This window comes from Camelus ferus, chromosome 17 (assembly GCF_009834535.1).
Source record: "Camelus ferus isolate YT-003-E chromosome 17, BCGSAC_Cfer_1.0, whole genome shotgun sequence".
In the NCBI taxonomy this organism is placed as follows: Eukaryota; Metazoa; Chordata; class Mammalia; order Artiodactyla; family Camelidae; genus Camelus; species Camelus ferus.
In genome coordinates, this window is record NC_045712.1 from 19,920,874 (window position 1) to 19,946,849 (window position 25,976).

At 42.2% G+C, this 25,976-nt stretch overlaps 1 protein-coding gene across 6 annotated transcripts in view; it reads left to right on the plus strand.

The window, feature by feature from the left end:
• Window positions 1-25,976, plus strand: part of ARHGEF3 (Rho guanine nucleotide exchange factor 3) — a 294,208-nt gene that overhangs the window by 95,377 nt on the left and 172,855 nt on the right. For 4 of the 6 annotated variants that reach the window (XM_032458236.1, XM_032458235.1, XM_006184835.3 and 1 more), the window contains one exon: window positions 12,466-12,532. The exons of 1 other annotated variant lie outside the window; for it this stretch is intronic. In XM_032458236.1, coding sequence (XP_032314127.1) covers window positions 12,466-12,532 — 67 coding nt within the window. Of the gene's footprint in view, window positions 1-12,465; window positions 12,533-20,471; window positions 20,583-25,976 lie in introns of those variants that run through there. One more of the 6 variants, XM_032458237.1, reaches the window with a different exon arrangement.

The following is a 25,976-nucleotide window of genomic DNA, read 5'->3' on the forward strand; positions in this document are numbered from 1 at the left end:
GAAGACGAGGTGCCCAAGAGAATGGGCTGGGGGCTTGCTCTGCCTCATGCTTTGGACAGACCATGTTTGATAGAAGTAATTGATAAACAGCACATAACTGATCAACACAGTTAATTTTTCTCTCCCCAGTTTATGGCTTTTGTGGATTATGTGGCCGGAAAATCCTTAGACAGTTTGGCAGGACTCAGAGGCTGAGTGCAGGCATCCTGGAATCAAGCTGTCTGGCCCTGACCTCTGGTAACCATGAGACATTTCCAAATCTAACTTCTCAGTGCCTCAGCCTTCTCTGTTATGGCCCTTATTTCTCAGGGCCCCCATGAAAATGAAATGAGTTAGTCCAAATAAAGAGCGTAGCACAGGTATTGTTATTATTATTAAAATAGTATTAATGTTCCCCTCTTCTACTCAGAATTTCTCTTATTCTGAGTAATTCTCTTGCTCAGAATTACCCTCTCTTACCCAGGGTCTTGGGGGTGGCTTGCTCTTTGTCACAGTGATGGAATAATCTCTTTGAACGGTGCCCTTGGCATTGCCTTTCCTTTTTCTGCATGTATGCTAGAGCAACTCTGACGTGGTCCCACCCCCACCACCATATTTCAACCGACAGTTTGGGAATAAACATGTTTTTATGTGTGGCCCCAGTCACTGCCAAAAACAGCATTTATGGAGCTTCTCATTACCTTAGAGACTGTGGTAGGTCCTGTATCAGAGTCAATAAACTGCTTTAAGCGATGCTGGCTAATTTAAGAATTTTGGGTGTTTTTGGAGTTTGAATCAACAGAACATTTGTCAGAGATGCCCATTTCTGAGGACTCATTTTTAGGGATGTGATTTTCAACTTGGAGGTACTGGGCAACCAGTATTTATTTTATTAGCTTCTGATCAAAATATTATTGAGTAAAGTGTGAAGACTTTCTTCTACTCCTCTCTGGGCAAAAAGCCCCCATGGAGCCCCTGTTGGAGAGGAACTAGGAGAGTATGGTGTCTGTAAATATAATGTTTGAGTTAGAGCTTTCCAGGATTTGAAAAACATGAATTTATCTCCTTCCTTTTTGTTTCTAGTATGTATATAGTTTGATAAAACAGTTCCAAAGGCTTGATTCTTCTAAGACAAAAATTGGAAAGATAGTTCAAGGTGATTTTAAAAAATGCTTTCTAAGGGTTGTTTATTTGATTCAAATTCATTTAAAACATTAAGAAAACTTAGCCATTAACAATTTTAAACTGAAACTATATATTATCAGAGTATAACCTGTGTACGATAAAGTGTACCAATTAGTCTGCATGGATTTTTACTTGCTGATATAGAGAAACTAATAAATAAGACTAATATCTGATCTTTATTATTATTATTATTGAAGTCCAACTGCACTTCATGTAAAGAGGAACTAAGCCCATAACATTGACTTGGGGTCTGGTGCAAAGTAAGCATTTTAGTTTCCATTTCCTTTCTTCTGTTGTCGCTGCTTCTGCAATGGTTTTAACATCTATTTCCCAGTTCATTTTCTCTGGAGCCAGACTGTCTGGGTTTGAATCCTGACTCTGCACCTCCTAGCTGTATGATTTTGGACAAGTCACTTAACCTCTCTGAGCTCCAGTTTCCTCATCTATAAAGTGAGAATAAAAAAGGTACCTCCTTATAAAATTGTTTTGAGGAGTAAATGAGTTAATATTTCTTAAGCACTGAGGACAGTGTCTGGCAGGTAATAAGCATCTTTTTTTTTTTAAGTAAACTCTTAAAAACGTCATCTCCGTGACAGAGTGAGCGAGGAGTCTCCTAGTCCATAAGGCAGAGGTCAGCAGTGCTGATAAATTGGGATGACCGTGACCTGATTCCACATCTCTGGAGTTGAGGGGCCAGCGTCTCTCATCAGCGGAGAGCTCCGGTTTCTCATTTCAGACAAGGGGGGTGTTCTCAGTGTTGACTCACGGGAAGGTAGGGTACGTACAAGGAGTCCTGGTTAGAAAAACACACACTCGGGAAAGAACAGGCTCTCCCCAGGCAAAACTTTAGAAAAACAACAATCTGCTGTTCCTTGATTAAAGGGTAGAAAACTAATTATCCTTTCCGGAGGGACGTGAGGCCACTCTCTGCCGGGCTGTGACCTGGAGGTGCAGGATGTGGATTTCCTTAGGATGTAATGAAGTCTTTCCCATTGAAAATGTGCCGTAATTCAGATGGCTGCAGATGGGGAGAGGGAGAATGATCCCTTTGCTTTTAAAAGCAACCCCTGAACACTTTAGAAACATCACTTGCCGGTCAGTACTTTGAAACTAAGAAAAAAATAATTTTCTTAAATTGGATTTCTGGAACACTTCAGTTACAAAACATCCCCTCAAAAATATTGTCGTTTCTGCTAATTAGACCAGCTTGTAATTAGCTTGAATATTTGAAGTTCCATGCTGCCAACGACAAGTCATCCATGCTCTGATGATGAGGATCAGAGTGCCAATGAGGAGTAACTGGGAAACACGTTATTTTCGTGCTGAATAAATGCCAAGTAGTATTCATTCTAGTTTCTTTAGTCAAGGGAGGGAACTGAAACATTCCACCTTGGGATAATTTGTGTGTGAGTTTCCTCACTGTCTTCCATACCATCCTGTGAGGGATGGGAAGTTCCTGTTGAGCTGTATTGTTTGGCTGGAGATGTCAAGAAAGTTCAAAAAAAGTCTTACAAATTCATCTACCATGTGCCAGGTGTCCAGAGGGTGGGAATGAGGCATTAAAAAGTTAGAAGTGCCTGCCCTCAGAGAGCTCACATTTTAATGACTCAGTGGACTGGCCAATACTCGAGAGATCCTTGTCAACTTATGTTTTCCACAAACAATGCTTCTAGGTAATCTGCAGACAAATCCCCCTCAGCTGTAGTTCCCTAGTTCCACTCACTTCCTCCTGTCAAGTCACCAGGGACCTCTGCTTTGCCAAATCAGTGGGAATTTCTCCTTCCCCTGCTTAGGGACATAGTAGAGCACTGCCTCCTTGAAACACTTTCTCTTCTTGCCAGGGCTCCTCGTCTCTCTAAAGGCTGATGACTCTTGAATACAGCCTCCAGTTTTTTAAATCCAGCTGCTGACTCCACATCTCCATTTGGAGATCCATCCAATGCAAATGTGGCATTTCAAACATGAAATGTCTGCTCTTGATTTTTGTCCCCAAATCTGCTCCTCCTGTAAGTCTTCTCCACCCTCCCAGTTACTCAGGCTAAAATTCTTAGAGCATCCTTTACTTCTCTGTTATTTTATCCTCCGTATCCAATTCACCAACAAATCCTGTTACCCTACCTTCAAATATGTACATAACTCCACCACTGCTTACCACCCCTACTGCCACCATCTTGGTCCAGGTCCCTGTTGTCTCTCACCTGGGCCATCCTCACTTCCTTCGTACTCCTCATCTTGTCCCTACAGCTGTATCTCCACACAGCATTGAGAACAGTCCTTTTAAAACTTAAATCATGTTTCTTCTCTGCTCAGAATCCTCCTGTGGTTTCCCATCTCACTTGAACTAAAATCCAAAGACCTTGCAGTAATCTGTAAGACCCTTGCCATCTAGTTCCTGCTCCCTCTGTGACCTTCTCTGCTTCTTGATCACTTGTTTACCCCACTCCAGCTATATTGGCTTTGCTTCCCCTCAGCTGTGCCCCAGGAACTTTGCATATGCTGTCTTGTCTGCCTAAGACAGTCTCTTCCCTCTTTCAGGTTTCTGTTCAAACATCACTTTCTTGGAGAAGCCTGCCCTGAGCACTCCATATAAACTAGCAGCTACTCCCACTATCCCTACTCTTCTACCCTGCTTTGGTTTCCTCAGTAGAATTTATCACCTCCTGACATAAGCCCCAAAAGAACAGGGACTATGTATGTTTCATTCTCTGCAGCATCCCATATGCCTACAACAGTGCCTGGCACATAGTAGACACTAGGCAGAGATCTAGAGCTAACATTTATTAAGCACTCAATGTGAGCCATGCAAAGCACTTTACAGGAATCACTTATTTACTCCTCGTGGTGACCCTATGAAGTGTAAGTCTCATCGTGTCCATTTTAAATAGGAAATTGAGGCTTGAGGAAGCTCCATAAGTGCCCAAGTGCACATAGTGGACTTGGGCTTGAGCCCAGGTCTTGGAGGCTGCAGCACCTGCGCTCTGACCACCTTCTGCTACTGCTGTCTCTATTTGGTGGTCTTACATTGTTCTAGCTGCCCAACACATGGAAATGTGAATGAACAACATGTGGACTTGAAATAAGGAAATAGACTGGAGCCTTGGTGTATTTGTCATGATGAGATGGTGTCTCTTAGAGTGTTTGGGGTTTTGATTTGCTGGGAGGAGTTATGGCATTTTGCAGGTCCTTTCTCCTGGATGAGGAGACATCAGGGGAACCTGGGCAGGGTTAGGAAGGTAAAAATCACATGTAATCCAAAGCGCTTTTAAATGCCCTGGGGAAGGTGCCATGATGGAGCCTGACCTGCCCTTATGACCAGTGTTCCTGCCAGTGCTATTGATTTGGGCAGTTCTGGCCCGAGTTGCTGGCTGGATGAAGATCTTCTGTTCAGAAAGTGCCTGTAGGATCCAGTTCAGCCTGAGAGAGGCCTGGGGGAGGAAAGAATGCTGAGATAGGGCAGATCCACAGCCCTCTCTCATGTCGGCCTTCACTCATGCCAAGTGTGCAGAGGCCACACAAGATGCCCTCAACTACAGAACTTCTTCTCCCTCTCGCTTAAGTGCATGAGGTTGTATTCATGTTCCGTCAGCGTGTATATAAGGCTATTCTGTGATACAGTTGGCCACAGACCTACTTAGGGCAGACACAGTATATTCATTCTCCAGCTATTTATTAAGGTCCTACTAAGTGCGAGGAGTGCAGGGGCAGCAATGAAGCCAAATCACATAGTCCCTGGCCTTCCAGCTCATCACCTAGAAGGAGGAAAGCTCTTAAAGTACACTTTTTGTGCACCAGGCACTATGTGCTTTATATATATTAACACATTTAATCCTCCCAACAACCCTATGAGGGAATCCTGTTATTACCTCCATTTTACAGATGGTGGAAGTAGGAACAGAGAAGTTAGGTCACTTGTCCAGTGTCACATAGCAAGTTAGTGGCAGAGCTGACTCCAGCATCTGTGTTTATAACCACTATGCCCTACTGCCCCTCTATGGCATCACCTGAGAATCACTGAAATTTACCAATGGCAGTTTTCTGGAAGACTACACCCATGAAAAGTTGTCCTAAAGATAAAAGTTTTGCAGGAAGCTCAAATGCAAAAAAGAAACGCAGCAGAATGGCTTGTGAGATGGGAGCAAAGATGGAACGGGTGTTGCTGCAGAAGCTCTGAGCGCAGAGTCCCGGGCTGGGGGTGGAGAGTGGGAGGAAGCACAGAGAGCCAGAGACTGTGGGAATTTTTATCGTTGTTGAGTGATTCATGTAAATATGTGTCTCAGAAACAGACTTGTAAGGCTGATTCCTCACAGGGCTGATAAAACTTCCCATCTAAGCCATTTTTGTCAATTCCCAGGCTGCACAGAATGCTCTTCTGGCTTTTATTTACATAATTCCCTCTTCTGGAAGAGTAAATAGCATTTTATTTTGCATTATTCTTTCATGTAGCTTTTTTCCATGAAATATATATCTTTTATTTTGTCTGAAAATATCTTTACCCCCTTCTTTAAAAAAATTCTGGTAAACTATACGTAATATAGTATTTACAGTTTTAAGTGTATAGTAATTCAGTAGCATTAAGTACACTCACAATGTATATCCATCATTACTATCTAATTCCAGAACTTTTTTATCACCCCAAAAAGAAACTGTGTACCCATTAAACAGTCACTCCCCTTTCGCTCTCTCCCTCTAGTCCCTGGTCACCGCTCATCTGCTTTCTATCTCTGTGGATTTACCTTTTGTGTCTGGATTCTTTTACTTTGCATAATGTTTTCAAGGTTGTTCCATGTTGTAGCATGTATCAGTATTTTATTCTTTTTATGGTTGAATAATATTCCATTTAATGCATATATATCACATTTTGTTTATCCATTTCCATTCATCATTTGATGGAATTGTATACATTTTTAATACAGTTACTAGCATACCAGCTATATGCTAGACACTTTGCTACATGCTGTATCCTGAATATATAAAGAACCTTTACATATCAATAACAAAAAAGAACATCCCTTTATATAAATGAGTAAATGATCCCAGCAAGCATTTCACAAAAGGGGAACTACAAATATAATTGTTTCATGGGTGTAAAAAATCACTTCAATCTCTTCCTTTTAGTTAATTCTGAAATTAGTTTGGTAAAAGCAGTTCTCTGCTGTTTAGCAACAGTTCATAGATATTTGTTTGGGATAGGCTCCATTTGGGGAAGAATTTTTATTTGTTGTTCCATTCAAGTAGGGATGTGACCTGAAAACCATCTCCCTTAGTTTTTCTAGAGACTAGATCTCTAAAGCCTTTGTGAAATATTTTGCTCTTTTGAATGTTTCTGAATTCAGATGGATAGAAATATCTTTTTGGAGAGTGTCTCACTTTTCATGTGGGTCTCAACTTACACATTTTGATTGGACACTAACTATTGATACATAGAGTGGTGGTTTGCAAAGTCTGGGGCTCTTTGGAACTGCATGTGCTGTCTTTCTGTAATTGTGCAGTCCAGTAAGGTAGACACATGCCTCCTGTCCCCACTGAGCACTTGAAACATGGCTAGTGCCAATTAAGATGTGCTGCAAGGGTGAAATACTCAGTGGATCTGGAAGACTCAGTGCAAAAAAATATGTAAACTATCTCTGATACTTTTTTTTCTGTTGGTTACATGTTGAACTGATAATAGTATCTGGATATATTGGGCTAAACAAACTATATTATTAAAATTAAACTTACCTTTTTAAACCATTTTAATGTGACTAACAGAAAATTTTAAATTACGTATGTTGCTCACATAATATTTTTAGTGAACAGGGAGTGCTGTTGTAAAAATAACTGGCGCATGGGTGGAGAATGGGAGAGAAGTCTGAAGAGACATGATTTCTGTGCCTTCAGAATCTCGAAAGTGCCCCGTGAAGGTGGCTGCAGGGGTCTAGATGCCTCCAGGTCTCTGCCTTCACTCTGGACCCCTCCGCTGTCTTCTCCTCCTCTAGCCAGAGGGGTCTTCCTGAAGGCGAACCTCATCCTCGCACTCCCCACTTTGTAGCTTCAGTGTCACCCCATCACCTCGTGGCTAAACCCCCGACCTGAGCCTTTCCGGCTCTGCCCTGCCCACCTTATCAGCCTCATCTCATGCCTCTCTACTTCCTTCCCTGCCTGTCACAGGCTTTTTATAAACATTATTATAATTTCCGTTATGTGAACAATATGTTTCCATAGTAATCATTTTAAAATACATAATGTAAAACATAATGTCCATATTTATGCTGCCTACCCACCTCCCGGCTACGTGATCAGTTGCTGTCAACAGGTGGGCGTGTGCTCTTCCAGGGCCGTCTGCACACATGCAGCTGATTCTGTACCTGTGTGTGTGTATAACTGAGCGGGTTCACATGTTGTCCTGTCTCTTATTTCACATACCGTATTTTAAGGTCTTTGCTGGTGAGGACGTAAGTGTGCCTCATTGTTTTTAATGGATGCCTGGTAGTTTATTGTATAGCTGTGCCTTAAATTATTCATGTTTGTTATTGTTTTTAATTGTAAAATATTTCACCCATATAGCAAAATATAGACTTTTATAATATTCACCTCTGTACCTCCCCCCATAGAGGTTTAATAAACAGCAACATTTTGCCCTGTTGGCTTCAGAATTTTTATGTGAGTAAATAAAATATTCCAGGGAGAGATGAAGCCTTATGTGTGCCCCCTCCCCCTGTCCCTCTCCCCTCTCAGTCCCCAGAGGGAAGCACAGCCTATTCATCTGCAGTCTTACATCTTTACTACATATATAGTGGCCATAGACAGAGTGTTACTTCGTGCATCCCTAGGTAGTATCATGTCATATCATGCATAGCTCCTGCAACTTGGATTTTCATCCCTTTTTCTTTCTTTCTTTTTTTGAAGATTTTTCATTAATGTATAGTTCTTGATGGTCGTCTGTTGTGAAGAATGAATATAGATAGCTTCATTTAATGCATTTCCTTATTCACAGATATTTCAGTTGTCACACTTAACTTCCACTTGTTCATATGTGTCATCTCTCCTTTTCTCCTTTACTTCTTAAGTCTGGGCTCTTTTTATCTCCTATGGAACGATCTGTGTAAGATTGGAATGAGCTGTTGTGTTGAAGATTTGGTAGAATTCATCAGCAAAACTGTCTGGCCTGGTGCTTTCCTTTATCTCTTTATTAGTTATAGAGCTTTTCAGGCTTTCTGTTTCTCTTTGCAATGGTTTTGATACGTTACACATTTTAAAGGAACATACGTGTTTTGTTTAAGTTTCCAAGTGTAATGGCATCAAGTTGTTAACAGCATTCTTCTGTCATTTACTTGATGTTGTGTCTAGTTCTGTGCCCCAGTCCGTAACAGTATTTGTCCGTGTTCTCCCCACCCCCTTTTTAACTTGATCAGTTTTGTCTATTTGGCTAATCTTTTCAAAGGTCAGTTTTTTACCTCCTGCACTTTGAGCATACTTTTCCTGTGGCCTGGCCTACGTTCCCTTCTCTCAGCTGGTCGAGTCTTTCTTCTGGCTCCTCAAACCTTGACTGAGCCACTTTGGCATTCCCCACTACCACTCTTTTTTTTTCCTTTCTTTCTTCCTTTTTTTAGTACTTATTACTCACCATGTTGTAATCTCTCCTTCTCTCTTACTTTTTGGCCTGGTGTCCTTCTGCAAGCTTCATGAGAGCAGAGACTGGATCTGTTTTGCTCACTGCTGTGTCTCTAGTGTGTGGCACTGTGTCTGGTGTACGGGCAAGTGCTCAGTAAGTGCTGGTGAAGGAATGAATGTGTCAGCCCATTACACATAAAGGAGTACAGACCCACTCTCCGAGGCGCGAGGGCTCTCTTTCAGGGCCTGTTGCAATGGGGAGGTGACTAGTCCCAACTGAGCAATTCTGAGGTTCTGTGACTCTTTTTTCCCAGAATTTATCAGGTAGTAAAGATCTGGAGGTGCAGCCTGACTTTTCACTCCTACTGTGGGCATTTTTCCATGTTTACCGTAAGCTCTCCTGAGGGTGGAGAGTTTATAATTTTTCTTTCCAAACTTTCCTGAGGTTGTAATCTCCTTTCAGGCAAGGAGCCTGCCTCCTGTCTCAGCAGTTTCTTTCCTGCTGCTCGCCCAGGCCTGGCTCCCACCGCTCCCTCTGTGGAGGTGGGCGTGGAGGATGTTACTGGTCAGCATCGCCCTCCTGGCACCTGCAGGTGGGCTGTGCTTCCTAACCGCGTGTGTGCACGTCGTGCACTGACCTGGGTCACTCGGGGGCCTGAGGACTGGACACACTATGGATGACTCCTCCCAGCCCTGTTAAGAAGTCCAACTGCGTTCCCTCGTGTCTGGGAAATGTATAGAACCAAGTGCCATTTCCCCCCTTGGACTTCTGCTGACAGTGCAAAGAAATTGCTTCTGAAACAAAGGAAATATACCCAAGACTGATTGCCCCTCCCATGGCGAGGACCTGGCCGTGACAGGCTTCTGAGATGAAGGCCTTCATGCTGCCAGTTCCCTCAGGGGCTCCATTGAGGAACCTTCTCAGGAGAGTGCATTGTACTCCCTGACGTGGACCTTTAACGCCATGTGGGTGGTAGTGCTTGGCTGGGATGGAGGAGGAAACCATCAGTGGACTTATGATGCCAGATTAGATTGTTAAAAGGGACTCCAGCCTATGCGAATGATCTAGAAGCCTGGCTGGTGGTGGAATGCAGGGGTGGGGAAGCAACAGTTAGGGACAGCCGTCTTCTTGTCTTCTCTGTAGGTTTTCTGGCACTTTCCCCAGCTGAGAGGGGTGCGTCCAAGTTGCTTAGGAATGCCCCGGATTGACAGACTTGCTCTGACGCTTTTTCTTTGCCTATGAGGCCTCTTAGTGTGAGGCCCTGCTAATCTGATGCACTCCCACAAGGAATCCCAAGGCTGCATTCTTTCCCAAAGCACGGAAGCCCTATTTGATGGGGCTTCTTTCTATTTGAGAGGGCCTATATCCTCTGAATCTGGAGTCAGATACATCTGAGTATGAATCCCATCTTGACTACCTATCAGCTGTATGATTTCTGGAATGTGGTTTAACCTTTCTGAACCTCAGTTTATCCCTGCTATAAAATGGGGTAATGATAATATCCCCATTATACTGTAATATTATATGAAAATATATTATGATACAAAGTTAGCATGTATTATTTAAGTGTATATAATGCCACTATAATGTTGCATATAAAATATTTTAATATATAACACCATTATAGTACTACCTGTATGTCATGTGTTAACATTGTAGTAAGCATAACATACTAACCCATGTTGTTGTTATTGTGAGACTTAGATCTTGTAGGCAAAGTGCTTAGACAAGTCCCTGGCACATCATGTAACTTAATCACTGTTAATTATTGTGATTGTCATTTTCTGTGCACTGTGACATATAAAACAGGGGCACATTGACTCAGAATGTTCTGGTATATGTTATTGCTTCGAAAGCAATGAAGCTCATCACATAATTAGGAGAGCAAAGCCCAATTATAACCTGGGAGGGGAGGGAGCGCTATTCAGGGAGAAGTATTGTTGAATTCTAGGGGCTTTTTTTCAGGGAGAAATGTCTTCAGAAGAGCTTAGACCAACATGTTACTTAATAAGAGAAGGGTATTAAACCTAAATAACCACCCACATATTCTCTGTTTGTCTTGTGATGTTATTAGCCTGGGTTTTTATTGTTGTATGTGTGGGTGAGGAGGAGGGTGAGGCAGAAGAAGGGGGTTGGATATAAAGATACATCCGGCAGGAGTTCCCATCTGTTTTGGTGAGTTGTCCCAGCTCTTCCTTGTCAGTCCTGTGCCGCTGGTTGAAGGCTGTTCTTGGAGTCAGGATTTGGGGGCCGGGGGTGGGCGCCATGCTGACATCGGCTGAGCACTTAGCAGTGACAGCCCTGGAGTTAAAGCCCTTGTCTTGTCTTGACTCTATGTGCTGGGTATTATTTCTTCTGTTTTGCACATCAGAATAGGAAAGTGTAAGAGCTTGAGCCTCATGCTCAGGGTCACATAGGTAATAAAACATCAAGGAATTTGAGATCAGACACCTGAGACCAGAATCCTGATTTCACCTGTGTGATGTTAGTCAAGTCACTTAATATCCTTATGCCTCCGTTTTCTTATCTATTAAATGGGTGCAACAATGAACCTCGGCTCACAGAGTGTGTCAGTAAGGTTAACTGCATGAAATATTAGCATACAGCGTTTTAAGTACTCAGTATCTGTCAGCTGCTGTTCTTATAATTGTATTTTGTCTATTTATCTCTTCTGCCTGGTAGAGCCAATGCAGATTTTTATCAGGTGTGATGCCCTGCAAAGCCTGTGCAGTGCTCACTATGAGCATCCTGCCTTTCCTTCCTGCTGACTGGGGCAGGGAGGTCAAAGCAAAGGTGTGAGTATCATGTGCAAAACCAGCATCCCCACTGTCTGGCACATCAGTGACTAAAACTCCAGAGCAAATCCAAGGTGGACCTTTTTCAGGGATGCTTTTCAGTGAGGTAGTACTTCAAGCAAACATGACATTTGAATGTTCATCTTGAAAGACTTAACACTTTGGAGAGGAATAATTTATCACTCCGTAAAAACGTTGTAAAAGGTGTCCCTGTGGGTGTGTTGGCAGCTACAAAACTGGATACACTTTACAAGACAGAAAGAAGGCATTCCTGGTGTGCCTGGAGCTGCCCAGCCCCCTTGCTGCGTCTTTACTTTTCTGTACTGTTTACCTGCTGCTCGTGCTCCTGAACGTCTAAGGAGATTGATTCGTATGGAGAGATTAATAGGTGAGGAAGCCAGTTCCGACTTGTTAGGCAGTGGCTGCATGTCCTGTCGATCATCCCTTTAGAAGCCTGGAGCTGAGTGTGGCCTGCGAGGAGGTGCGGGGCCTCCCCAGCGTGTGAGCAGCAAGGGAGAGTCCCCAGCGGAGCTGTAGCGACAAACATCACCTGATGGCGTCCCTTTGGGGGCTGTTTGTGTGCGAGAAATAAAGCTCAAGATTGGGAGTTTGGTCTGGCTTTTTGATTGCATCCAGGTTGAATTTTAGATTTTCTTTCTTTTTTTTTAAGGGTGAAAGATTGGCTACTTGAAGGGACCCTGGAGCTTTCCTCCTGGGGAACTAGGGGAAGGAGTTTGGGGTGAGTTTGGCCATGGAAGATTGCAGAGCTATAGGAAACTCCAGCAGCCTCACTGCCTGGGCCACTCCTCCAGGCAGCTCTCATTTTGATAAAGCTACAACAGAAATTGATGATTTCCTCTGAATAGCTAACCAGTGAATGACGAACGCATCGTCTTTTCTTTTGTCCCCTTCCAGGCCTAAACGGCAGCGGCAAAACAACTTTCCCATGTTTCCATCTCCTAAAGCCTGGAATTTCAGAGGGGTAAGTGTTGTCCCTGCACAGTCTCAGCTGCTATGTGTCCTGTCTGGATGCTCCAGAGAGGACACTGCTGGAGTTGGCCTCCCTAATTGTTGTCTCCACTGAGGAAGCTTGTATGCTTCACCGCTTGGGGAAGTCATATCTGTATCAGCCCGTGTGGTTTACTTAAAAAAATCTAAGTGGCTCAACAAGCACCTGCTGATGTTTGCATGCCCTGTAAGTCTTCGGTTACTGGAAGCATCTTGTGAAGAAGCCAAGAGGTGTCAAGGTTGATGAAGTGGGCATTGTGGCTCTTTTCTTGGGAACATGGAGGGAACTAGTGCACAGTGAAGGAAAGAGAAATCAGAAACGTACGGTCTGTTGATACGTAGATTTATGACTTGAGGAGGGGAGGGAGGGAACTTTGCTTTATAAAAGGAGAAGTCTATAAGCTTTTAAAATTTTTATTTTATTTTTTATTGAAGTATAGTCAATTTACAATGTTGTGTTAATTTCTGATGTACAGCTTAGTGTTACATATATTATGTATATATATATATTCCTTTTCATATTATTTCTCATTATAGACTATTACAAGGTATTGAATGTAGTTCCCTGTGCTACACAGTAGGACCTCGTTGTTTATCTATTTTATATATAGTAGTTAGTATCTGTAAATTCCAAACTCCCAGTTTATCCTTCCCCATCCCCTCTCACCTCTGGTAACCATAAGTTTGTTTTCTCTATTTGTGAGTCTGTCTCTGTTTTGTAAATAAGTTCATTTGTGTCCTTTTTTTAGATTCCACATATAAGTGATATCATATGGTATTTTTCTTTCTCTTTCTGGCTTCACTTAGAATGACAATCTCCAGGTCCACCCATGTTGCTGCAAATAGTATTATTCTTTTTTTATGGCTGAGTAGTATTCTGTTTATATATATGTACACACACACACACACACACACACACACGCTTCAACTTCTTTACCCGGTCATCTGTTGATGGACATTTAGGTTGCTTCCATGTCTTGGCTATTGTAAATAGTGCTGCTATGAACTTTGGGGGTGCATGTATCTTTTCAAATTAGAGTTCCCTCCGGATACATGCTCAAGAGTGGAATTGCTAGATTATAGGGTAAGTCTATTTTCAGTTTTCTAAGGAATCTCCATACTGTTTTCCATAATGGTTGCAACAAACCACATTCTCACCAGCAGTGTAGGAGGGTTCCCTTTTCTCCACACCCTCCCCAGCATTTATCATTTGTGGAGAAGTCTGTAAGCTTTTAACAGCCTCTAAAGGAAATCATAAAATTCTACCAATTTTAAAGCCATAGACCATTAGAGGTGTAGAAAGGGTCAGATTCAACTTCCTCTTAATGCAAAGTTCTCATCCTTTAGGTGATAATGATGATGATAATGATAATAATAATAATAGTAATAATAATAATAATAATTAATAATAATAATAATAAGTCGTCAAAGTGTGTGGAGGCCCTTCATGTTTTAAAGGGAATTCTAGCTCTGACCTCAGGAACAAGACCCTTGCGTGTGTAGAGAATGTTCTGAACTCTGTTTATCAGCAGACCTTTGCATGTGTTGTTTCTTCTGGTCAGAACATTCTCCCCTCCTGTCCAGCACCACAGTCTTACACACACTGCACAGGCCCACCCATTTCATCCATTGGGTCTAAGCCTTGACATTACCTCCTGTGGGAAGGCATCATGACCGCCCCCCTGAGTCTGACCCAGAGACACGTCTTTTGGACCCCTGTACTTGTTCCTCATTGTTAAGATAAGATTGGTAGTTACCACTTACTGAAATTTAAGATTGGAAGCCCCAAGCATCAGAGATCTTATCACTTTCTCATGTTCACTGCTGTATCTCTGGACCTAGCACAGCACCAGGCATATACATGCTTAATTAATTTAAATGAATGAATGAATGAATAAATAAATCTCTCACATCCATCAGACACAAAATTCACTTCAGATTATGTTTCAAGTTTAAGTCTTTAGTCTTTTCAGCACTGTTTTTCCTGGTTTTGTTTGTCTTTTATATCTTATGTACATCTCAGTCATTTTCCCCAATTGTCTTTTTAAAAACATAGATCATGGCTCTCTTTTAGCTAAGTTTTCAATATACTTTTCACTGAGTACAAGGAGAAATGTATTGACCTCTTAAGTAGATATGGATGTCTTACTGAATGTAAGTCATGTACCTCCCAGGTTGTTTATGGTTTTGTGGATAAGATCCCCATTTCTCAAAGTATGTTCAGTTGGATGATCCTGACCATTAAGTGGAAGAAAGGCTTGTGTGGTCAGATAAACTTGGGACACCTTGGGAGTACCAAATTAAATGTGTTCACCACTGCAGGACTTCTCAGAGCCTTTGATATGTTGATGTGCATGGAGACTATGTTAAGGGGAACTGATGGAGTTTGTCTGGAGCATTTCTCAAAATCATTGACCATAAACTCCTTTGTTGACAGAATAGTTTGTACACATTTTAGAACAGTTGACATTTGTAGTCAGTTTTGAACTATGGAGAAATTGGACCTTCTATGAGCAAATTGGCCTTTTCAAGGCTGTTTATTTTCTCTCCCTCTCTACCCTCCCTTCAGTGTACCTCACCCTTCCTTTTGAGTCAATAGTGGCCACTAGCCAAGAGTTGGGGTACATCTAGACTTTGCCCCGAGTTTGGCTGGGACTGTCCCAGTTTTAGCACTGAAACTCCTGTGTCTTGGGAAACTTCAGACCCAGGCAAGCTGGGACAATTGCTTACCTCACCTATGGCCATGAGACCTCTTCAACTGTTTCCCCTTGAAAAATGTATTGTGAATTTTCAGCACAAGTCTGGTTCATAGAACTTGCTGCTGAAAAGGAACCTGGTAGATGTACATTTGGTTTAAGGGACCCTATGTCAGCCACAGCCTTGCAGGGATGACATTTAACATTAGTAATTCACTGCAGGGGAACAAACAAACAGACTGTTCCTGACTAGTTGCAACCAAATAGATGACAGAGTCTAATGCTTTGTTGACTTCAGTTTCCTATCAGCCCTCAAGTTCTTTGCCAGCTTGTAAGATTTTCCTAAATAGTTAAATGTGTCGAAGTGAAGAGTCTGTTAGGTGGTTTGGTCAGTTGTTGGGCTGATCTTGATCTCTTGTCTTTGCTTGGATTTATTCTGGCCCCTGGGGCTTCTTGGTAAAATTAGACAAACTGACCTGAAGATATACCAGAGGGAGATGGTTCAGGGCCTGGTCAATTGCCAGACTCCTCTGTGGCCATATTCATCTCTCTGTCCCCTAGAGCATAATCCTCCGTGACATGGTGGGAGTGGAAGGAAACCCAACCAAGTGGAAACACCCTCACTCCCAGCCAGGACACGCTTTGTAACCATCGTTGTGGTAATTGGAACTGAAAAACCAGAAGGACCCAGAATGCCGGGAGGAAGACATCGGAGGCGTTATCTAGCTGATACATTTTCTATAATGAAATATGACTCTCAGGCCTGTTAGACTGAGCTGTGCAGGCTGTTCTAGGGTAAGGCACGCTTTCCATGAACTCTTCATTTTCTTCTGTATTTGGAAAAGAATGTTATAGAATCTCCATGCTAGCAAATTTCCCATGCTTATATACAGGGCAGAGAAAACCATTAGAAGCATTTGCAATGTCATTCCTCTTTAGCTTGTAAAGAGAGGGGATCTGTGTTAGTTCACCCAGGTCCTGGACATTCGTGAGTTTGGGGGTGAGGGTGGGGAGGAGAGATGGTGAGAAATGGATTGGAAAAGGTACAAGGAGAAGGAACCACATGGCTCTAGATGAGAAGTGAAGAGAGAGACACATGAGGGTCAAGGAGGGAGCCTGGACGGGGCATGAGGGGAGGAGAGGGGGAGGGTGGTGTTTTAAGGAGGAGGCATTTTGGGAAAGAGAGAAATGTTTCAAAATAAATTTAAGAAAGTTTTGCTGAGTCAATTGTATTGTAATCCCCTCCCCATCTTCCCTGGGAACATTCGCTGCAGATCTGCCTGACTTCTCAAGGCATTAGGAGCTGCATTTGTGATTTCCCTTTTTATTTTGGCTGGAGTTTTCAGCCGCAGAGAGCCCCAGGAAGGACTGGGGAGACTTGGATGACACTTCCTTTCTACCTACCAAGGGGTTCAGTCCTTCCATGAGTTGATGTTGTCAATTGTAGGCTGTGTGCTTCAGTTCCCATGCTCGTCTAAGGAGACAGAGGCCCTGGGATTTCCCCAGCCTCCCAAGCAAGGGGTGGTGCTGTGCCATCTCCCACCAGACCACGGGTGGCACAGATATATTTACGGAGAGAAGCCAAGAGGATGGTTTGGGTTGGGATAGTTATGGTGGGAACATCCCGAGTAAAACCAGAACAGAATGGGGAGAATAAGAAAGCAGGACCCTCAGCGAGGTGGGACCCTGGGGAGGGGGGTGTTTTGCTCTGAGACAGCTCCTCTGTCAGGTGTTCACTGCACAGCTGGTTCCCATCTGGTTGGGGCAGTGCTGAGCTCAGAATTTCCACCCTTCTTTGTGAAAATATTTGCTCCAGCTCCTCCAGTAACCTGAGAGAGAGAGGGAGGGAGGGAGGGAAGGAGACTGACTCTGACTGACTGAGACAGACTCAGGGAGGAAACTCACCCTAGAAGTGTGAAACTCTCAGGTGCACAACTCCTGCCATTGCTTGTTAGTTAACTAGGAAACACCTAGCGAGATCTACTGTGTGCGAGGCATTGTTTTAGGTGCCAGAAGTGAGATTTCAATTAAATATCAACCAAATTTCAGAGTCATGCTGATCTTGTCTCTCTCTCCAGTGCCTGGTCTTTACTCTTGCCTAGGCCATTTGGTAAGAAATTTCTAAACTCTGGGGCCTTAGAAGGGACATTGAACATTGTAGCTCTAACCTTTTAATTTTCAGGTGAGAAAAATAAGGCTTAGTGTATTCATCAGGACTCTTTTGGTTACAAGTGATAGAAACTCACCTAAAACAAGCTCAAGTGGAAAGAGGAATTGATTGGTTCATGTGATTGAGAGGAACTGAGATGGGTAGGCTTCAGGTACAACTGTATCCAGGTATAGTCTCTCCACTTTTTCACTCTTGGGGTTTTGGTCTTCTACTGCACGCAGACCTTTTTTAGAAGGAGAGGATGACTACACATAGCCACACATTTCCAGAGGAAAGAGAGAAGTTTATGCTTCCGGAATCCAGATGTGACATCCCAGCCTAGAGTTCTGATTGTCTTGGCTCCAGTCACGTAGCTATACCTTGGCCAGCACGAGCACTGGACAGGCTACCTGCTCCTCTGAGGGAGCTGGATGGACAGGGTTTTTTTCCTGATTAGCAGTTTCCCTAGAGCCGGTGGAGGCGAGGATGGGACATTTACTCCAAGGAAGAGGTTTTTGTTTTTGTTTTTTTTAAACAAAAAGTTTATAAGCATTTATTCAATTACAAAAACACAAAATTGAATAAGACACAGTCTTGATCTTGTGAACTTTAACATCTAGCAGATATGTATGTAAACACATTATTTTATCATAGCAAAATGTTAGAGTAGGAGGTCTGTGACAGAGCTGCTTAACAGAGGTTAAAAAACCAAAGGTCACCAGAACATCTGTATTTTCAGATGACGCCCTGATTATGTGGCATGGGTAACATGAGGGCCACCCATGCCTGCAGCCTCTGGCACCCTTGTCGGGTGAGTAAGGAATCCTTCTTAATTGGGGAGGGGGTGGTCCAGATATTCAGGTCCAGATATTGGATGCCTGAAATTCAGTGCAGGGTTTAGGAAGCATGTTGCTTTTTTTTAGGCAAAGGTCCTCATTTTTTAGCCACACCTTCAGACTTCTATGATCCATATATCTATGGATTAAGTTCTGATGGTAGAAAGTAGTTATGTATGTGAGACATTTGTCAAAAGGTTGATTTGAAAGCCTTTCAAAGCCTGTTGGGGCTTACTCATTCTGCTGGGGCCAGAAAGGCTCTTATTGGCCTTTGAAAGGGACACTTGTCACATAGGCTGGCCCCTGTCAGGCCCACTCCCACCAGCCTCCCCCTGACTCCTTTTTGCATGGACATTGGGCCTTCTCTCCCACACCCCAAGCATTTATTCCCTGTCTGGTCTTCTTGATTCCTTGGTACTGTTTTTGGTACATATTCCTGTCATTCCTGGCACAGTTAATGCTATTTTAAATACTAACCTCCTGCTCCAAGGAAGAGTTTGGTACTGTTACCACAGTGAGTTCGGTTCCTAGACAGACAGGAAATAATGCTGATTGCTGCTGAGGGTCAAAGCCAAGATATCAAGGATAGAACCAGTAGAAACAGGTCCTGTGCCTGCTCCAGGCTGTCTGACCCATCCCAGGCCCGGGCTTTGGAAGGAACTTGGCAAACCTCAGAGAAGCTGAATGTTTCTTGAAGATTTGAAATACTCTGATACTCACAACTCATTAGAGTGACAGCGTCTCTAATACTCATGACACAGCTGGCCTGGCCGGTGTTCATTGTGGCCTTACCACTTCTGTTTTGCAGAAGAAGGCAGCATAGCTTTCATTTCTCTTGCAGCCTCAGTTTGTACATTTACCTACATTATTGAACATCAGCTCCAGGCAAGTCTGTGGCAATCCTGTATGGTAGATGGTATCTAGTCCTATTTCAAAAATGAGTAAACTGAGCCCACATCTGCTAACTTGCCTAAAATCACAGCCACAGTAAGTAGCAGAGCCGGCATTTGAACCCGGGACCATCTGCCCTCACGGCGTTAGAGCCTATTGCCTCTTTAAAACAAGGGTGATGACACCTCTTCAAAGGAGGTTAGACATGAAGATCTGTTTAAAAGTGCTAGAAACAAGGGAAAAATCTGTGGTAAGCTTTGCCTCACCTAGAGTCCCTTTTAATTCCCTCTGCTCCCTTGGATTTTCTTTTTTATTTTTATTTTTACTGAAATATAGTTGGTTTACAATATTGTATTAGTTTTAAGTGTACAACAAAGTATAATAAAAGAATAATAATCTCTAGGTCCATCCATATGACTGCAAATGGCAATATTTCATTCTTTTTTATGGCTGAATAATATTTCATTGTTTATATATACCACATCTTCTTAAGCCAATTGTTTGTTGATGGGCACTTGGGTTGTTTCCATGTCTTGGCTATTGTAAATAGTGCTGCTGTGAACACTGGGTTCCATGTATCTTTCTGAATTAGTGTTTTCATCTTTTCTGGATATGTACCCAGGAGTGGGATTGCTGGATCATATGATAGCTCTATTTTTAGTTTTTTAAGGAACCTCCATGCTGTTGTCCATAGTGGCTGCACCAATTTACCTTCACAGCAGCAGTGTAGGAGGGTTCCCTTTTCTCCACACCCTCTCCAGCATTTATCATTTGTAGACTTTTGGATGATAGCTATTCTGATCAGTGTGAGGTGATACCTCATGGTGGTTTCGATTTGCATTTCTCTAATAATTAGTGATGTTGAACATCTTTTCATGTGCCTGTTGGCCATCTGTATGTCTTCTTTGGATAAATGTCTATTTAGATCTTCTGCCCATTTTTGATTGAGTTGTTTGTTTTTTGATATTGAGTTGTATGAACTGTTTGTATATTTTGGATGTTGACCCCTTGTTGGTCACATTGTTTGCAAATATTTTCTACCACTCCATAGGTTGTCTTTTTGTTATGTTGATGGTTTCCTTTGCTGTAAAGAAGCTTTGAAGTTTGATTAGGTCCTGTTTGTTTATTTTTTGCTTTGATTTCTTTGCCTTGGGAGACTAATCTAAGAAAATACTGCTATGATATGTCAAAGAATGTTTTGCCTGTGTTCTCTTCTAGGAGTTTTATGGTATTGTGTCTTATATTTAGGTCTTTAAACCATTTTGAGTTTATAATAGATGCCTTTTTGATGTGAGGTGCCCCTTCAAAAGGAAAAACTGCCTCTGGTTTCCGCTTAGTCCTCTTGTGTCATTTCCCTTCAGGCGGTGGAGAAGCCAGCCTGAGAGAGGCGCTGACACCTGTGAGGAAAAGGCCATGGTCATCTTCAGTCTGCTGACACCAAAAATATGCCAGGCACGTTGCAACTCATTTTTAGATTTAAAAGCAGTTTCTTTTTTTGGTCTTATGTGAGGTCTGTGGGAACATAGTGGCTTGTATGCCGTCTGGGCGAATTCTGCATTGTAGGCAGAATTTATAGATGCCTTTGTCTATTTTATGCAGTTATCAGCTCAATTATTCCCTTTTTGTTTCAGAGTTATACAGGGTAAAAGATACTTTTGACTGTGGTCTTTTAGGTTAACTAGGAGATCTTGTTGCAAGTGATAGAAATTCAACTCGAATTAGCTGAAGCAAGGAGAGTTTTTAAAATTACAGAGGTCTGGGGACTGTCTAATGAAATGCAGTGGAACCTCAGAAGCCCCTGGAACCAGGCACCAGAAACCTATGAGGGTCCCTGATTCTTCTGTTGTTTGCTGGATTTTCTCTGCAGACTGACTTCCTACATTTTCCCGTACTGTGGAAATGCAGCCATCTGCACAGTGACAGCCTTTCCTCTCTCAGAGCCAAAGTGACTAAAGAGGATTTTGATTGGTTCAACTTGGGTCAGGTGGATACTCCTGGACCAATCAGCAGTGGCCACAGTGTGGAGTTCTGCAGTACCACTGTGGTGGTTCCTATGGTAACCATAGTGATATGGGAATGAAGGGGCAGTTTTCAGAAGAAGAGGAGAGGCACTAGGCAGATACAAACAATTCTTGTATTCAAAAGCCTTCTGCATCTCTCATCCCGTACTAAAAGGTAATCATCCTAATTTCCAGAGTCTGACGCTCAGGTAAACAAAACTAAGTCCTCTTCTTCCATGTTTGATTAGAAGTAGTCCTTTTAGTTGATATATTTTTTCACCTCACAATCTGATCTGGGAGCAAGAACAGACTGCTCATAAGATGTAAACCATAATAGTCCTCTGGATTAACCCAAGTAATAGTAGATCCTGGAAAACTGCATTCTAAAATGGCCAAGATCATTTCTGTACTGTTGGGAAGTACTGGAGGAGCTTAGTCAGGGATTTTAAATAGAAGGTGGCCCAAGAAATCAGTCTCAGTGTTGCTTCGTGGTTTGTTGCATTTATGGCTCTTCATGGAGCTGTTTATTTTTCATTCTAATGAAATTTAGCCTTTATTACACAAACAATATCATGGCAGTGATCTCATCACCTCCAAAAGGTCCTTATGCTATTTGAAGGCATGGGAGGGGGACAGCGATGTTGAGAACTGAAGGAATGCACCAGTTTGGAAAATCCCTTTTCTGAAGCTGAACCTTCCCCCTCAGTTTTCCTTTTTGCCTTCATGTTAGACTTTATATTGTTTCCTGCCCATGTCAGAAGCCAGGGATGGGAATTGAATCCTCTTGGATGGAGGCTGGTACAGGTCCTATCACTGATTTTTCTTCTTTCCCGTCAGCTTCTTCCTCTTCACAGTAGTATGGCCCGTTTAATGGATTGGATGGGATTTAGCTCATTGTGACTCTCAGTAGCACTTCCCTCTTTTCTTTAAATCCTCAAATCACACTGTCCAGTTAAACCAGTCGAAACATAGCGAGTAGCAAGGGGGGAAAGATGGGGTAAGTTAACATGCTATGGAGAGGATGCAGGTGGGACAAAAGGATCCACCTGAATCCCAGGGTTCACAGTGCCAGTATGTCCTCTCTCTCTCTACTGCAGTGGCCTTCCCTCCTGATGATATGGTTACAAGGACCAGAGTTGAAGTGCAAGCAAGAGGTTCACAGACTGAAAATGCCCTGGGCCAATGACACACACTCGCTTTATCATAAAGACTCAGGGACAAATATACCTGGTCAACAGCAGCAGTTTGCCAACTAGTCAGATGAACAGTTGGCTGATTTCTATTTTATTTGTGTTTCTTGAGCAGAGGGTGCGTGGAGTCAGAATGGTCCTCCATCTCCAATGGGTAGCCAAATTAAGGCTTCATGTATATTAAGTTCTCATATATATTTAGTGCCTCTGTGTAGTTAGTCCCTCATAAGTCTCATGCATACTTAGTGTATAACAAACATTTAGTAACCAGGTGCCTCATGAATATTAGGTGTCTGTTCCTCCTTTCACCTCTGCCTATCAGTGTTTACCACACACATGTTCTACTTTCTAGCCACTTACTTATACTTAACATAACTTAAGATACTTCTATCACTGAAAATGAATGTCTTATAAACTTACTCATCTTTACTAATTGAAATAAATATTCTTTAAAAGCAAATGCTCATTAAAATTTGATTGTATAGAGCTAATTTTTACATGGGCTGCCCTACAGAGGTCTGATGATGAAAATGCTTCTCTTATTTGATTTTTGGACCTCCCACATTTGTCATCCCCCACCCAGGCTCTCTCCTTCTGCCATCCAACTCTGGAAATCTCCCTGAACACAACTCCTGGACTAGCCTTTTTGTGCATGACTCTTACTGCTGACTTTCACTTGGTACTGGTAATAAAACCAGCTGGATAAACCACTGCCCTGATCTCCTGGCTAACACATGTTCAGGGAGGGGGAAACATACTATACAGCAGAACACTGCTAATACACAATGTGTTTTTGTATCCTCAAGGCTGATTTGACCTAGTATCCATTTGGGGAAAAAAGGGAATGAGGCCTATTTCTTTTTTATGGACAGATGAGGACTTGTTTAAAATTATAGCTCTGGTTTGAGGAAGGTGCAACAGAGTTGTATCAGATATGCATTTAATTTATGAAGGTTCAACTAGACCTGCTCATAGAAAAGGGAGTGGGGAGGGAACTTACGACTCAGTGTTAGATGCGATAGTGAACTGCTTTTCTCTCTGTCCACCCCAATGGGGTGATGGTGATTCTAGACCTTGATGTGGGCTTTTTGTGCTGTGTTCTACCTAAGAACAAACAACAGCTTTATCTGAGGCTGAACTGAGGATGGATGTATGTACAATATTTGTTCTAGCAGTAAAGTAGGAACTGTTGAGTGTGGTTTATTGAGAGAAGGGCTGTCAGGCTTCACTTGGTATCTTCCTAAGGGGTTTCCATTATTATTATTATTATTTTTACTATATGTGCTATTTTCAAGTTTTTATTATGAAAATTTTTAAATGTGTGGGAAGTGGAAAGATAAGTGCAATGAAACCTACCATCTAGAATCAACAATTGCTAACATTTGCTTTACCTGTTTGTCTATCTCTAGCTGTTTATATAATTTGGCTTTATTTTACTAAATCATTTCAGAGGAAGACAATCATGACCCTTCACTTCAAAATACTTCAATACATACGTCCTAAGAATAAGACTCGTTTTTTCTACATTATTAAACCTAAGAAAGTTACTATTAATTTCCCAGCATTCAGTCTATATTCGTATTTCCCCAATCATTTTTTATAGTTGGTTTCCCACAAAACCATTCAAAGGCCAGGCATTGCATCTGGCTGGATTTTTTGGGTTTTTAAATCCAATTGAGGACCACAATTTTATTTTATTATTATGTTTTTTAGTTCTTTTAAGTTGTTGAATACGCCTCTAATCTCTCCTTTAAAAAAAAATGATACTGACTTTTTGAAAAGGCCAGACCAATTGTTTGTGGAGTGGGTCTCACATTTTAATTTATCTGATTGCTTACCTATAATGTCATTTAACTTGCTCCCCTGTCCTTTATATTTTTTATAAACTGATATTTAGATCTAAAGATTTGGTTTGTTTCAGGTTAAGCACTTTTGGGGAGGAAAACATTCTAAGGGGTCTGGCTACTTGCATCCCATTAAGGGGCACATGACGTTGATTGTTTGTTATGAATGGTGCCAACTTGCTATACAGGGTGGATGCTGATGACAGTCCAGTCTGAGTGAGAAATGACTCCAGTGGAGATTCCTTGGTGGATATTTCACACAGAGCTCTTGGCAAAAAAGCAGGCACTTCCTCCCATTATCTCAAGAAAAGGGCTGCTTAATAAAAGAATTACTATTGCAGAAACCCAGGATTTCTCTCTGTGAGTTGGTTTCGTTCTTTCTCTCTCTGCTTTCACCTTCTTGATATGTAGGTACTGCTTCCAGTGTCTTCTTGCGTGTGGCATTGCTGGGCCTGCCGTGATGCCAGCTCTGATCCAGCCTGGTAGGCTCTTTCAGCAGCTCCTTCTCCCAAAGCTCACAGGATAGTCTCAGTTGCCCCATCCCCAAGTCCCTAAGAAAACTCTGATTGCTTCAGATCGTCTTTCTTGTGCTGAGCCTCACAAGTGGTGGGCAGGCTGCTGGCCAGTTCCTAGAGAGGCTTCCCTCCCCCTTGACCCAGTCATCAGTGGCCAGAGTCAGGGCCAAAGAGATCTCTCATTTACTAGCTTGGGCAAGTAAGTCACCTCACTGAGACTCAGATTCCCTATCTGAAAAACGTATTTAACTCAGAGGGTTCTTATGAGAATTAAATAATTTATGTCAAGTATTTAGTCCTGGGTCTGTGACATAGTAGATGCTCAATAAATACTTTTCCCCCTCCTTGCTGTTGCTACTGTTATCTTATATCCACTCAGCAGGAACTGAAGACAACATGGGGGGAAGTGGGAAAAATTTGCTGGAAAGAGAATGTGGGGAAGATACCCCCAAACATTTCCAGGATAGTTGTAAAAGCTTCCATTTATCTAATACTTTTCCATGTTGTGGGGTGAGCAATTCAGGCCTTGGGTTATAGGAGACAGAGTCTGGACCACTTGCTTTTGCATGTACGTGCCGCTAAATTAAAAAAAAAAAAACCTGCTATATATGGGAATATGCACCAGTCTGGAGGGAGGAAAGAAATTTCTTGTCTAAAATGCTATTGAATGAATTTTAAATGTAGTGCGGAAATATTCCTGAACATTTGAACGTATTCCTTCTGATAAGTGTTGGCTTACACCAATTCAAATCTTATGTATCTTGTGAAGTTTGGCAGCGAATTCTGTTCTGAATTTATTTTGTGCGTGTCTCTCTGTGCTGGGCGTCTCTCCATCCTGTCACAGACTGGTACATCGTACCGGCTGTTCTTGGCTTCTTAACTACAGCACCTTAGTTGCCCAGTGAAAACATTCAACAAATGACTACATTCTTTTCATGTTTGTGGTTTTGATTGGATTCTTATATCTGAGAAAAAATTAACATTGTATTTTGAAGGATAAGAGATTATTCTGATACTGAGGAAACATTTGAAATTGGCCTCAGTGGGTCAGTCTAAGAATTGGAAATTTTTCGAAGTGTCATTTTTCAGCTACAGAATTAATCAGCATTTTTAAAAAAAACTGATAACATTAAATGCTTGTGGGGGTGCAGTAGGACGGGTGCTCTCACAGATGTTCAGTGGCTCTGTTACTTGATCATCTTTCTGGAAAGCTATTTGTGTCAAGAATCGTAAACATATTTATGGCTATTGATCTACTAATTCCACTTCCAGGAATTTATCCTAAAGAAGTTACCAG